The 12408-nt window shown below is 41.2% G+C and overlaps 1 protein-coding gene across 2 annotated transcripts in view; it reads left to right on the top strand.

Moving 5' to 3' along the window:
* SEMA3C (semaphorin 3C) overlaps nt 1-12408 on the top strand; it is a 590590-nt gene that overhangs the window by 80616 nt on the left and 497566 nt on the right. The window contains exon 3 of one of the 2 annotated variants that reach the window (XM_085652882.1): nt 3932-4012. The exons of the other annotated variant lie outside the window; for it this stretch is intronic. Within the exon in view, the coding sequence (XP_085509008.1) occupies nt 3932-4012 (81 nt within the window). The remainder of the gene's footprint in view (nt 1-3931; nt 4013-12408) is intronic. 2 annotated transcript variants of the gene reach the window in all.

Raw genomic sequence — 12408 nt, 5'->3', positions numbered from 1 at the left:
TGTGTATACACATTGTGGTTCTTTTAGTTACTGGTTGAAATTTTGTGATCAGTGTGGAATTTATGAACTGAGCTATGTATTAATAACTAAGTCAAACGAATCCTATTAGTTATGGATTGCAATCAGAACTACCTCATCAGTATTCATGAGGCATGTCGCAAATTGTGATCTACTATGATTGGTGACCATCACAAGGGTGGTGGCATGCAGGGGTCAGCAGACCATCATGTTTGTAATCACTTTTTCATTTTTTTTTAATGCAGCCAACTTTCTTTTAAAGAAATCAGGATTCCATTTATGAAACAAGGTTTTGAACATTATTTAAAAATGGACAGTGGTCATCTGGACCACTGCCGTACTTTCTGGCAAAACTTTTTTTACATTCACAAAAGGAAACTCGTCCCATCGGTAGCCCCTGTTATGTTATGTATATTAGTAAAGCGCACTATCACCTGCGAGGGTATCCTGGCACTGAGCAGCTGTGTGTGTGCCTAGGCCTGCTGATGTTAGGTTAGATAACTAAAAAGCCAGGTTTTCAGCTTCTTGCAGAATCCGAGAAAAGAGGAGGAGGCTCTGATGTGGTTTTGTGTATGCTTGTGATGGGTGTGAGTAGGAGTCTGGCAGAGCAGAGGTGTCTGGGTGGTTAGTTGAAGGTGATGCAACTGTTCAGGTAGATGGGAACTAAGGTGTTTATACCTTGAATATGTGTGTGAGCAGTTTGAAATGAGTATGTTTGTGTATTGGGACCCAGTGTACCTCCCAAAGGTGTGCTGTGATATGAGTTCTGTGTGGGTGGCTGAGTATGAGTCTTGCTGCCTAGTTCTGGATGGTCTGTAGTCCTCTTGTGGTTTGGTTCGTGATCCTGCTGTAGTCCAGTTGCTGGTGACTAGGGTGTGAGTAGCAGTTCTGTTTGCGTTGCTTGTGAGCTATTTGAAATTCTTCCTCAGCATCTTCAGGGTGTAGAAGCAGGATGCAGTTATGGTGTTTCCGTATGTGGTAATGTTCAGTTTGCTGTTGATAATTATTCCGAAGATTCTGTCATGGGTGTGGGTCTGAGTTTGGTTGGCCACCAGTTGGAGTCCCATGGTGAGACATTCTTGCTGAAGATCACTGCTTCTACCTTGTTGTTGAGCTTTAGACACTTGGCCTTCATCCATTTAGCAACTTAGGTCATGCAGGTGGTGAACTGGTTTGTTGGATTGGGGGTCTTTTGCAAATCGGTAACCACTCCATTCTAGGGTTGAATATCTTTCCAGTGGTTTACAACCGCTATTTTGGTCCAAAACCATTATTATATATGGCTAGGACCTGCTATTTTAAAGGGCCGCCTACAACGCACTCCTTCCAAATAGATATTGCTTTATCATTTCTAAACCCATTTTAGGAGTTAGAAAAAGTAACCAACTCCTAAAATGGGTTTAGTATTATGTATAAAGCAGTTTTTCAGTCTAAAATTTTGAATAGGAGCATTGCAACCACAAAAATGCATCTGTGCATCTGGACCTATATATCAGGAGATGAAAACTATATCTTTTTCTTCAAAATGCATTACTTAGATGAGATGCTGCTCATAGAGAGTCAAGCATTTATGTGGCTTCTACCTGCCTCCTATCAATACCTCAGATATGGCGTTATGCCCAGAGTTGGCGACTTTGGACCTGGGAAACCAGGTTCGAGTCTTGGCAGCCACTCAAGATCAAATGATTCAGGGCACAGCATTTAATATTCCCAAGTTGAGTTTGTGTTATATGAAAGCTACTGAAAATGCACAAAGAGGTAAAAAAAAAACTAAACCTTAACATGAGGTAAGACAAATGGATGCCCATTTACTGGCTAAATTGTACAAAGTGAAACCAGAAAGCCCTTATAATTGGCTATAATAGTTGGAGTGTTGTTTTGTTCAATATTTTGAACTGCTCCCCAATTCCTTTCGTGGTGAACTACAATCGATTTTAAAATTAACAAACGCCACACTTGACTACATTTTCACAACAAAGTTCTAAAGTTTTTTAAGCAGATTTTAACTTTGCATAGCTACATCTGTTTGAAGTTTATTTGAATTTCATGCATTCAGTTGAAATAATAGGTCTTCTTGCAGAAGCATGTTAATACAACACTAACTCGGAGATATACTGTTTCCAGTTTCACAAATGGAATCCGCATGGTGTTGAAAATGTGAAAGTGAAGTATAAACACATATTTTACGGGTGTGTTCGCTTTATTTTTGTTGCCTCGGATCTTACCAAACTGAATTGTTAGAAACTGCTTGGCTTAAATACAAATGACAATCATCTATGAAACTGAGATTTATTTATATCCTGCGCCTACTTGAGGAATTCCCTCTTTATCTGCCACCTGTTCCAAAGAGGAGCGTGAGCAAGGAAGGAAGGAGTGAAACGATCATGAGAAAGTTCAAGGAAAGGACGTAGGAGGGAATGAAAAAAGTAGGAGGATGGAGGGCGGGGAAGGAGGAAAGTGAGAGGATGAAAGGGAGTGAGGAAAGAAATGAAGCGAATGTCAAAGGGAAAGGTGGACAGGAAGCTCATTGTGATTCCTGCAGTCATTCATTCAATGATCTAGTCTCAATATGGACTCTGTGAGCTATACATGTTTAAGAAATTGTCGATCATGAAACAAATCATTTCTTCAAGAATAAACTCTCACGCTCAGAGAAACCAATGAGCACCATAAATATTTATATATTGTTTGCTCGAATATATTAATTTAAGGTTTTAAACCAGACTTCTTTAAAATCAATGATCATTGTATTCCAAATTTGCATGGTGCCCGAGTTCTTAGCTTTTCTTTTGATTTCATATAAACGTTGTCACAGCTGCTTAAAAGTCGGCGTTATACTTTTCATACATTATGAAAAGCAGACCTTGTGCAGTAATTACAGATGGAGTCCCAAAGTTCGAGTATTGAAAGATAACAGGTGTTTCTTAACTTCGCTTCTTCAATTTCTCTAAATAAAGACATAGATATTTCACACCTCTCTCTGTCCTGCTGCAACATGTTATTACAATGATGCCAGCCTATTTAGGAACTACTGTCTCAGGCAATGAATTATATCACAGATGTGTTTACTTGCAAAGAAGACATGTTTAAAGGGATTCATTCTCGGAAACACTGCTGAGGGACAGATGAGAAGTAGATGTTCATAAACTTGAGCTACTTTGGCAAGCACATATGTTGGCACACAATCTGCTATTGTACATTGTTTTTCTTTTTTCGCTAGGGTGAAGCTTATTTGAATATCATGCATCCATTATCACATATCTCATGCAGGTCAATGACATCTCTTAGAAATATGATGAAGAGTGGACTTATATGGTTCTGACCTGTGTGGAGATGGCACTGCCAGGATTTTGAAGTATAGCTGTTTATAATTTTAAGACCTCGTGCTTAACAATCATCTTGCATTTCGGCTTTATTTGATCTATTTAAATTCAGCTGTTTTTTTTGGTGGCAAAAGATGCTGGATATGGTCTATAAATAAACGTATTTTGTGCCATTTGTTTTGTATTTGACTATGTTTACCGATGTTTTGGCCTATTCAAGATTGTTCATATTTTTCATATTTCATTCTGTAAATGCCAAGCTGTAGAAATTAGAAAAGCGCGGAAAGTTATGATGTTAGCCTCTTTCTTTTTTATTAAAAACAATCTAGGTGTGTTAACAGCTCTAATCCAAATATACGCAGTTTTAAGTCGAAATAAAAGGCATACACTTTTCAGGCTGAAATATTAATCATTTGGGTTAATTTGAGTCACGTTGGGTTAATTTGAGTCACGTTTCTGCCTGTGTCTCTGATTCACCATTGTGATTGCTGAGTTTAAAGATGTCTGACTGCGCACCACATGTTGTGCACTGACACTCTGTCATGAATATGGAGGAGCCTGGTGATTGCCCTGCTTTTGTATATTCACAGATCTCACCATGAAGCCCACCAGCGGAGATGGGAACCTGCTGGCGCCATCAGCCTCCATCTCTAATAATGGAGTCAATAAAGGTCTAATACATTTGCCTAGATTGCCTCTCTGTAATTGTAACCAGAGCAGAGAGATGGAAATCCTTATCTGAAACTGAGCACATTTAATACCAGAGCTATTTTCTTATAGAATGATTCCCTATGCTTTCTCTGCAAACTTCTGATTGCAGCATGAACTGAAATAGTTTCTTCACATAGTGATGTATAATTCAATAAATACCCTTGTGAATAAGGAATGTATTGATAGTGTGCCGCATTTTATTTAATTTTGCTCACAATTGTAACTGTGGAAATATGATTTGCAATTATTAGCAATTTGTACTTTTGAACTATATTGGTTACAGGTGTATCTTTATAGGATTTGAGACTTTTAAAGTAATGCACGTTTTTTGCATTTCTAAATCAATAATACATTTTTTCTGCTCTTGTAAACCATTAGTGAGTGTGCTCACTGTGTACATAAAGAGCAGTAGTAGTTTGTGCTTAAAAACAACAATATTCATTTTTCTTGATCACTGCTCGTGTCAACAGTCTGGAAAATCTTAAATGGGTGCAAGAAGGTACTTACACACACACTCATACACACGCGCACACCCACACACACACACACACACACACACGCACACACACACACACACACACACACAGATATTTTCTTCTATATTGTCTCAGAGAATTCAACATTTCATTTTTGGAAAGCAGATGCTACGTTTTTGTGCGCTGACTTATCTGGCAAAGAGAAACAGTCGAGCAAAGTTAGTAATTTGGCTTGTTGAAAATTCCATTCACTAGAGCCAAGGGGGATAGTGAAGATTGTCACTAGTCTTGTGTGGTCAACTTTGGAACATTACATATTTTTCCTGAGTAGTACATGAGCATGTGAACTGCATGTACTCATTATCATTAAAGAAATAAAAGTTACAACTGGGTGGCACATCTTTAGAGAGAGTGGGTTGTACTTCTAACTTTAAAAATCTTATTCATGAACAATTAAGAGACAGATCTGTATCTTCAATAAAGAGAAAAGTTTCACAATGCTTTATGGCTTATAAAAAAATGTGAATTTCAGAATAACAGTAATTACAGTGGGTTCTTTCTTTAATATAAAATATAAGGAGTCCTATGCATATTTTATGGGTCAACTGTTCAATGAGTCTTTTGTTTTTGGTAACAACAGTTTTTCCCATGGCACTTTATTCTTGAGTTGCATGAAAGCAATACTGACTTCACAAGATCGGACAGATGACTTACAGCTATATTTCTCCCTATTTGATTGCATTCAAACGATCTTCACCATATCCTCTTCAAACATCACATGCTCACTTACGCACTGTACAGATCGTATCAATGTTTGAGTGTTCACACAATAGTTTCTGTAAATTTGTAACTACTTCAAGGTACAACACACAGTCATCAATAATGCTACCACTGTCCTACCTTTTGGAAAGCCCGGTCCTGCCCTTTCTTCCGCTTGTCTCTGAGGTCATGAAGGCAGCCCCAAGAACCAACAGGAACCAAATGTAAACACAACTCTCAGATCTCTTTTAATTACAGTTTGAAACCCTTCCTCTTCAGTTAGGCTCTGATTGTCAAACAGAAGGCAGCTGAAGGCTAAGGGCAAAACAAGGAGTAAAAGAGTGTATGATGTCATTTCCGTAACCTCTAGCATTTTGGATGCTCAACGTCCATTTCATACCACAACATGGACTTTGTGTAATTTTATTTTCAAAACATGAGAAACCTATGCAATAAGAAACATATTCTCAAGTGTGTAACAGTTCTATATTGTGTTTAGTAGGCAGGTGAACTGTTCTACACAGAATACTGGTATGTTCCAAATAAGCTTAACTAAAATGCTGTTTTATACAAATATTGTGTCCTACATTTTGTTTACAAAATGTCATCCCATCAGGCGTAGATTTTATGTGACGATTTCCAATGGGGTGATATTTTTGTAAACAATATGCAAGGCACATTTTGGTAGTGCTATTCTGGTACCACACCCACAGTATGGTGGTTGCTTTCAAGTGGTAGGGCACAACCACTGTCCCTGATTACACTGAGTCAGCAAAGAGAGTGAACTTGGCTCCTCAACCCTTGAAAACACTTTCAAAAACTCAGCCCAGTAATGTATTTTCAAAGCAATTTTCACTTAAGCTTCCTGGACTGCCACTACAGATTGCGAGTGAAGGGGGAACTCATGGAATGTGGTAAAACTTTTACAGCATGACAATCAAATTTGATTCTCCCTAAGAGAGATGGGTGTTCAGCAGCACACGATTGCTTTGAAAAAAATAGTGCATTTTGTCAGCACAGTTTTCTTAATTTTTTTTAAGAAGTCGTGGATGATACAGGCAGTTCAGAAAATCCAATTTCTCAGGCCTGTGTTTTTTCATAGTAAGTTCCTTCACTTGTATACTTCGCTTAGTTCATTTTACAATCCTGTCCTGCGCAAGTAGGTTTGCAATCGTATATCAGGACTGAAAATCTGATTAGAATAGGCAATGAAAAAATACACAATCTCAGTCCGATAAGAAATAATATTACTAAGGATATTAACTCTTGGGAGGTTTGGTCAGAAGAAAGGTTATTACGATCTTTCAGGCTGCGTTTAAAAGTACAAAAGGAATTATCACTCAGATATCAACTTAGTGTATATTTGTAAATGAAATCATTTGTTGCCAAACATCAGCTTTGAGATTATAAAAATGCACACTATACCCTATCAAATACACTCCTTTTATTTGGGAAAACAACTCAACTCCCTAAACCAAAGTTTAGAAATTTCATCGAAAAAATACTATTTTTTGTCCTGGAAGTGCAGCTTTTTATTTCAGATGTCTGGTATCCAAACACCAGTATGTCAACTCCATGAGGTACTCAGATATACTTCTAGTACAGAATTCTTGATTGTGGGCATAGTGGCATTGCTATTCATTTCTGCATGAAGAGTTTGCTAATTATATGTATTTGTTTTAGAACCATTTCATAAATTTACTGCATTGAAATTCTCTGTGATGAAGGTGGCGATTTGGGTTTTTGACGGTAAGTGCTGTGAGAGTGTGCGTTGAGCTGCCTCAGGAGGGCTGCAATGTGCAGCAGCTTGCTTGAGTTTACTCAGTGTGTCAGCGAGCCAAGGATTGTGCTGTGTGTTTGTTTTTTGCTTTTCTAGAGCATGGTCTTGAAATCTGTTGTTTATGATACTGCATAGTGATATCAGAATATGTCAAATAGCGTGAAATGCTATCTTTATGTTTTGTGCAGATACATATGAAGAATCCTGGTAATCTGTAATGTGCTGGTTAGTGATGTTGAAAGTCAAGCATACAGCACTAAGTCAGACTTTAAGATATTTGTTTTCAGTGTAAAATATTGGCATCTGTCCTGTTCCATGGATTTCACTGCATACCTACCGGTGAACTCGACACAACAGCTGTGGCTTCCCATAGCTTTCCTTCTGTTGTGCTGATGGTGGAACTAGAGGGCGAGGACTCTTGGACTTTCACTTCTTTGGCGCTAAAGGGTTTGCAAGCTACTATGTGAGCTGCATAGTGGATTTGTCTTGTGTGAGCCTGGCCTGGTAGTTGACCTGTAGCCTTGCTGAGTACGAGAGAATATATGCGGTTCTTAAGTGCCAAAGCACTTACCAGCACCAAGAACCTGCATGGATCAATTGGAGTTGGAGTGATGAGGCTGAGACAGAGCAGACACCAAACGTGTCATTAAATATGACATACCAGGAGACTGTTAAAGTGCAGTGAGCACCACTGCACAGCTCTCCGGATGAGTTGTGCCACTGTTATTTGTGCCTTATAAGATCCATTCTGCAAGTCTATAGGTTGGCTTCAAAAACACATTCATTTCACTGCTCACACAATCACCTGGCAAGTCTGCTTCAGGATTAGCAAATAGTTTCACGTCTTCCTCCATGTTTTTCAACCAAACAATCTTTTACTTTCCCTGCTACAGCACGTTTATGGTTGATTTTGTTCTTGGAGGCAGAAAGAACGTAGTAAACGACATCTGAGGTTGTTGTGGCTATATATGTTGTAGTGGCTGCAGAAAAATCGTGTAGCATTTTTCATAATTAAAAGTGAACCTTAACCTGATATACACAATGTTTGATTTTTTTATGACCCACACACTGCCAGGTTTGATATTGCAATAGGTTAGGACAGCTGCGTAATTTTATGTTTGATTACTCATTACATCATATGTCAATTACATTCATAATCAATAGAACATCTATTAGGCTCAAGCAAAATATGCAGGTGCACTTGTTATAAGATTGTGTGGATTTTCAAAGTGAAAGAACGCCATTACTGACAGGTGGTCTTAAACATGTGTGAGATTTAAGCAGAGCTTTAAAGAAAACATATCGACTTTGTTGGTGAAAACAGTAAAACACTTTGATAACATCTGCCTGTCTGGAATGCTGTTTGCATGACTATCCAGCGCGCATGCTTTCAGCTGTTAACATTCAAGATACAGGATCGCTTGTGAGGACTGACTGGTATTTTGTTGAACATTCAGAGTCCAGGGCACACGTGGGACCTTCTCGGCTTCCTGGAATGCACATCGGTGTTGATAGTGTCCCTGCCTAAAGTAACACGTGGGTGTGTCTCCTTGTGGAATCCCAAACAGCACTCGGATCTCTTCCCAGACCTCCTGCAAGTGCCGGGCAGGTTGTGGCCCACGCTGCCTGGATTCGAATGCATCTTCAGTCTATGGGATGGAGTCTGTCGTATATAGGCTGTGAAAATGCAGAGTCCTACAATCAGTGAGAAAGAAACCGCTATTTTCATTTTTATCCTTTTCGTGGAGAGCAGCCTCGGTTAGCATACTGAGCTAAGGCATTGAGTTTCCACGGTGTAGTGTCCTGCTGGACACGTTCTAGTGTCTCAGCAGGCACTGAGTTTACCAACCACTCCCTAAAGGACTGGACACACAAGCACCCATCTATCTCACGCGTCACGAGTGACGTGACCCTGTTAATAAAATTTATTCATTTAATCCAGCATGTGGGCCGAGGGCCCACAACACCACACAAGGGTATCCACAGCATTAAAGGTCCGGCTGCAGCAAAGCACATTGTATTGATCTTGGCCTCAGTAGGTGATCTGTGCAGTGGCGTAACGAAGGTTGAGGGGGCCCCCTTGCCACGCACACAGAGGGGCACACCCCTATGGATTTAATCCGAGATACTGGGCCCGAGTACTGTGCTGAGGGGGCCCCCTGCAGCTCGGGGCCCCCCCGCACCGCGGAGGATTCAGGGGCCTGTGTGCCCCTGGATCTGTGGCCGTATCTTGCTTAAATTCACCTCAGCTGGGAATGAGATTTGTTGTTTTTCATTCTTATCTGCCATTCTGACTATTCTCCGTGCATTTGAGAAGAAGTCAAATACTTTCTGTACTCAGGAGTACAAAGTTGTCATTGTAGTTTCTATACTGAACTAGCTGTAAATGCTGCTTTTGTTCCCGTAACGTTATTTCACTAAGGGGAGTATATGTTACCCTGTTGTGCTTGCATGGCACACAGGGATTCAAAGCATTGCATCACTTTACTCACCATTAAAAATACTCGTGACTGCAGCACACAATTTTCAAGGTCCACACAAGCGCCTGAGCAACCCTTGGTAAATGAAGGCCTTAGTATCTCTGCCTCCTACTGACATTTGCCTGCTCTTGCAGTTGTGCCTGTTTTTTAGGTCTCGCCTGATCCAGCGCATGCGCTGGTCTGGCGAGACTTTTTGAGAGGGCTCCAAAAAGTGCTACCAGGCCAGCCTTGAGCTACAGTGTATGTGCGTGGGCGCGCGCGCCGCGCGCGCCGCGATTACTTACATTTTCGCGGCCGCACGCGCACGGCCGCTTTGATGTTTGATCGCGATCACTTTCGCGGCCGCACGGCCGCTTGGCATAGCCAATAGGTCTCGCTTTTGGGACCTTATAAGTATTTAGTTATGCAACTGTTGCATGGCTAAACACTTATAAGGTCCCAAAGGCGAGACCTATTGGCTATGCCAATGCTTGTATTGTGTGCTTACAATTCTTGAAGTTCCTGCTGCTCTAGGTTCTGGTAGTGGCCTCTTTTTAGTGCACTGTTCTGGCTCTAATGGGTTGCTTGACACCAACCTGTTCTTTTTTCTCTTCCATTGTGGCAAAAGGAGGGAGTATGAAAGATGCAGTATTCAAAAAAAGACTCAAGATCTTCAGTAAAACTGTTGATTAAAATGCAGGTTTCCACAGGGTCGTGCGAGTTGCGCATTTGTAAAGAGAAAGGCACGGGATGCAGATTTTTGCAAACTACTTCTAAATCGTAACGTTTCGATATTTAATTAAGCCTTTATTTGCAAATGAAAAACCCTGGAAGTCATTTGTTTTGATAGGGAGGATTTTCATCTGCCATGATAATGTTGTGTAAACCCACTAGTCTTTTTAATGTAGTTAATTCTATAAAGTCAGTCAGAAATGTAGTAAACAGTGAGAAATGGGCTACATATTGTATCCAAAAATCAGTTGCAGAGTTGAAAGTGCGGTGTCCACAAGACAACCTGCACGTCGTTTTATTTTATTGTTCTGGAGGAGCTTTTTGTTTTCTAGTGCAGTGCACCTGTGTTGGGAAACTCCGGACAAGGGTTCTATTTGATGCTTGTGGCCTGCTCAATATCACACGCCTTTTAAGATGGGTGACTACGGTCTCCCTGATGTGGTCATGATTCTACAGTGACTGGTGTTAGCTAATTGTAGTAGAAAGGTACAAACCTGTTTATCCTCAACCCCAGTCAAGAGGTGGCATACTTGCTCTCACAGGTTGACTTGCGTAGTATGCGATGACTGGGTCCCGGATTCCACCTAAGTGGGTGTGAAGTGTGGCAGAGGGCACTAATCAAAAGGAGGAATTTCCCCCCCTATTTCTTTCTATCTCACCTACTCTATCTCTGGACACACTATATCTCAACTAAAATAGTTGTAGAGTTTTAGCCTTTTTGAGGAACAACTACCATCTATTGTGTTGACATTTACTCTTGGGAGCACTGGTACTGGACCTCCTCTTTTTTTCCATAATTGCTCCCTGTCCCTCCCTTTTATAATGTGTTATTGGTGAAGTACTGACAGCAGTTGGAAGGAGATGATGGCCCACCATTTACCACCCATGAGGATCTTCGAGGCACTGCCTTTCAAGCAACGTGTGACTGAGAGTGAGAGACTCTTTCCTGTGGAGTTAGTTCCTACCGTTTGAACATTGTTATAGCAGCAGGAGCCTTATGACCAGGAAAAAGTTTAGACATTTTTAATATTATACTTGTGATAATGTGAATTTAGCAGGTATGTGTGCAGTGGCAGCAGGTAATGAATTGTGGAAGGGAGGTGGTGAGTTAGAAAAAAAATAGAAGACTTACCTGCTCCTCGCCGATCGCCAGCAGCCACCTCTCCTCGGTCCTCTGCTCTTCCTTCATCCCTGCAGCACCCAGGCTTCCAGACCCCCCCAAGCCAATCACAAAGCTGCTGTCACCATGACAGCAGCGTCATGATTGGTCTTAGCGCCGTGGTTCGGCACTCAGACAGGTAGTAGGAGCCTGTGCATGTTCTCCACCCAGGGTGTAATTTAGCGTGGGTGGAGAACATGCTAAGCGACCTTGACGGTTTGGCCGGCCCTTCATGCGCACTTAGACGCACCATCCACTCCTCCCTCTGATGGGAGCCCAGCCCAACCCCACCCTAATCTGGCTCCAGTCCATATTTTATTTTTCCTTTACACTGCTCATAGCGAGCAGTGGGGTGAGGCTCCTCCGCCTTAGCGGAGGAGCCACCGCAGTGTGTGTGCTCTATTTGGAAACTTTTCTTTAGCCCCTGAACTAGCCCCATTAAAACAAAGACTAAGCAGACCCTGCATGTAGACGGATATAATAATAATAATAATCCACATTTGTAAAGCGCGAACAATCACCCGTAAGGGTCTCTGGGCGCCGTCAGGAAGATTAAGCAAGGAAGATTAAGCAAGCAATTGCCCAGAGTCACATGATGCTGGACTAATCTGCCACCGGCGATCGAACCATGATCCCCAGATTCCGGAGTCAGTCGCCCTGGCCGCGGCGCCACACCTCTTTCAGGGAGAAGGGAACTGGAAGATCCTGGAATATGCAAAATTGTGAACGCCTTTATCTGTGTAAAACTACACCAAAGACCTTTGTTATGATGACAATGTCATCGTAGTAAGAATGTAGTGATCGTTCAACTCTTGAACCCTTCAAATCTCTGTCACCGTAGTAAGATTGTAGTAGTCAGTCAAAACTTCCACCCTCCAAATCTAAGCCAGCCTCCAACCTGATGTCCCTAATTAAGAATTTAGGCAATCATCAACCCATTCTTTACACTAAGGCCCTGTTTACCGGTTAGATGTAGTGCAATTACAGCACG

The sequence above is a fragment of the Triturus cristatus genome, chromosome 4_1 (assembly GCF_964204655.1).
Source record: "Triturus cristatus chromosome 4_1, aTriCri1.1, whole genome shotgun sequence".
Taxonomy (NCBI): Eukaryota; Metazoa; Chordata; class Amphibia; order Caudata; family Salamandridae; genus Triturus; species Triturus cristatus.
Note: the sequence above shows the minus strand (reverse complement) of the source record. Positions and strands in the feature narration are given on the sequence as shown.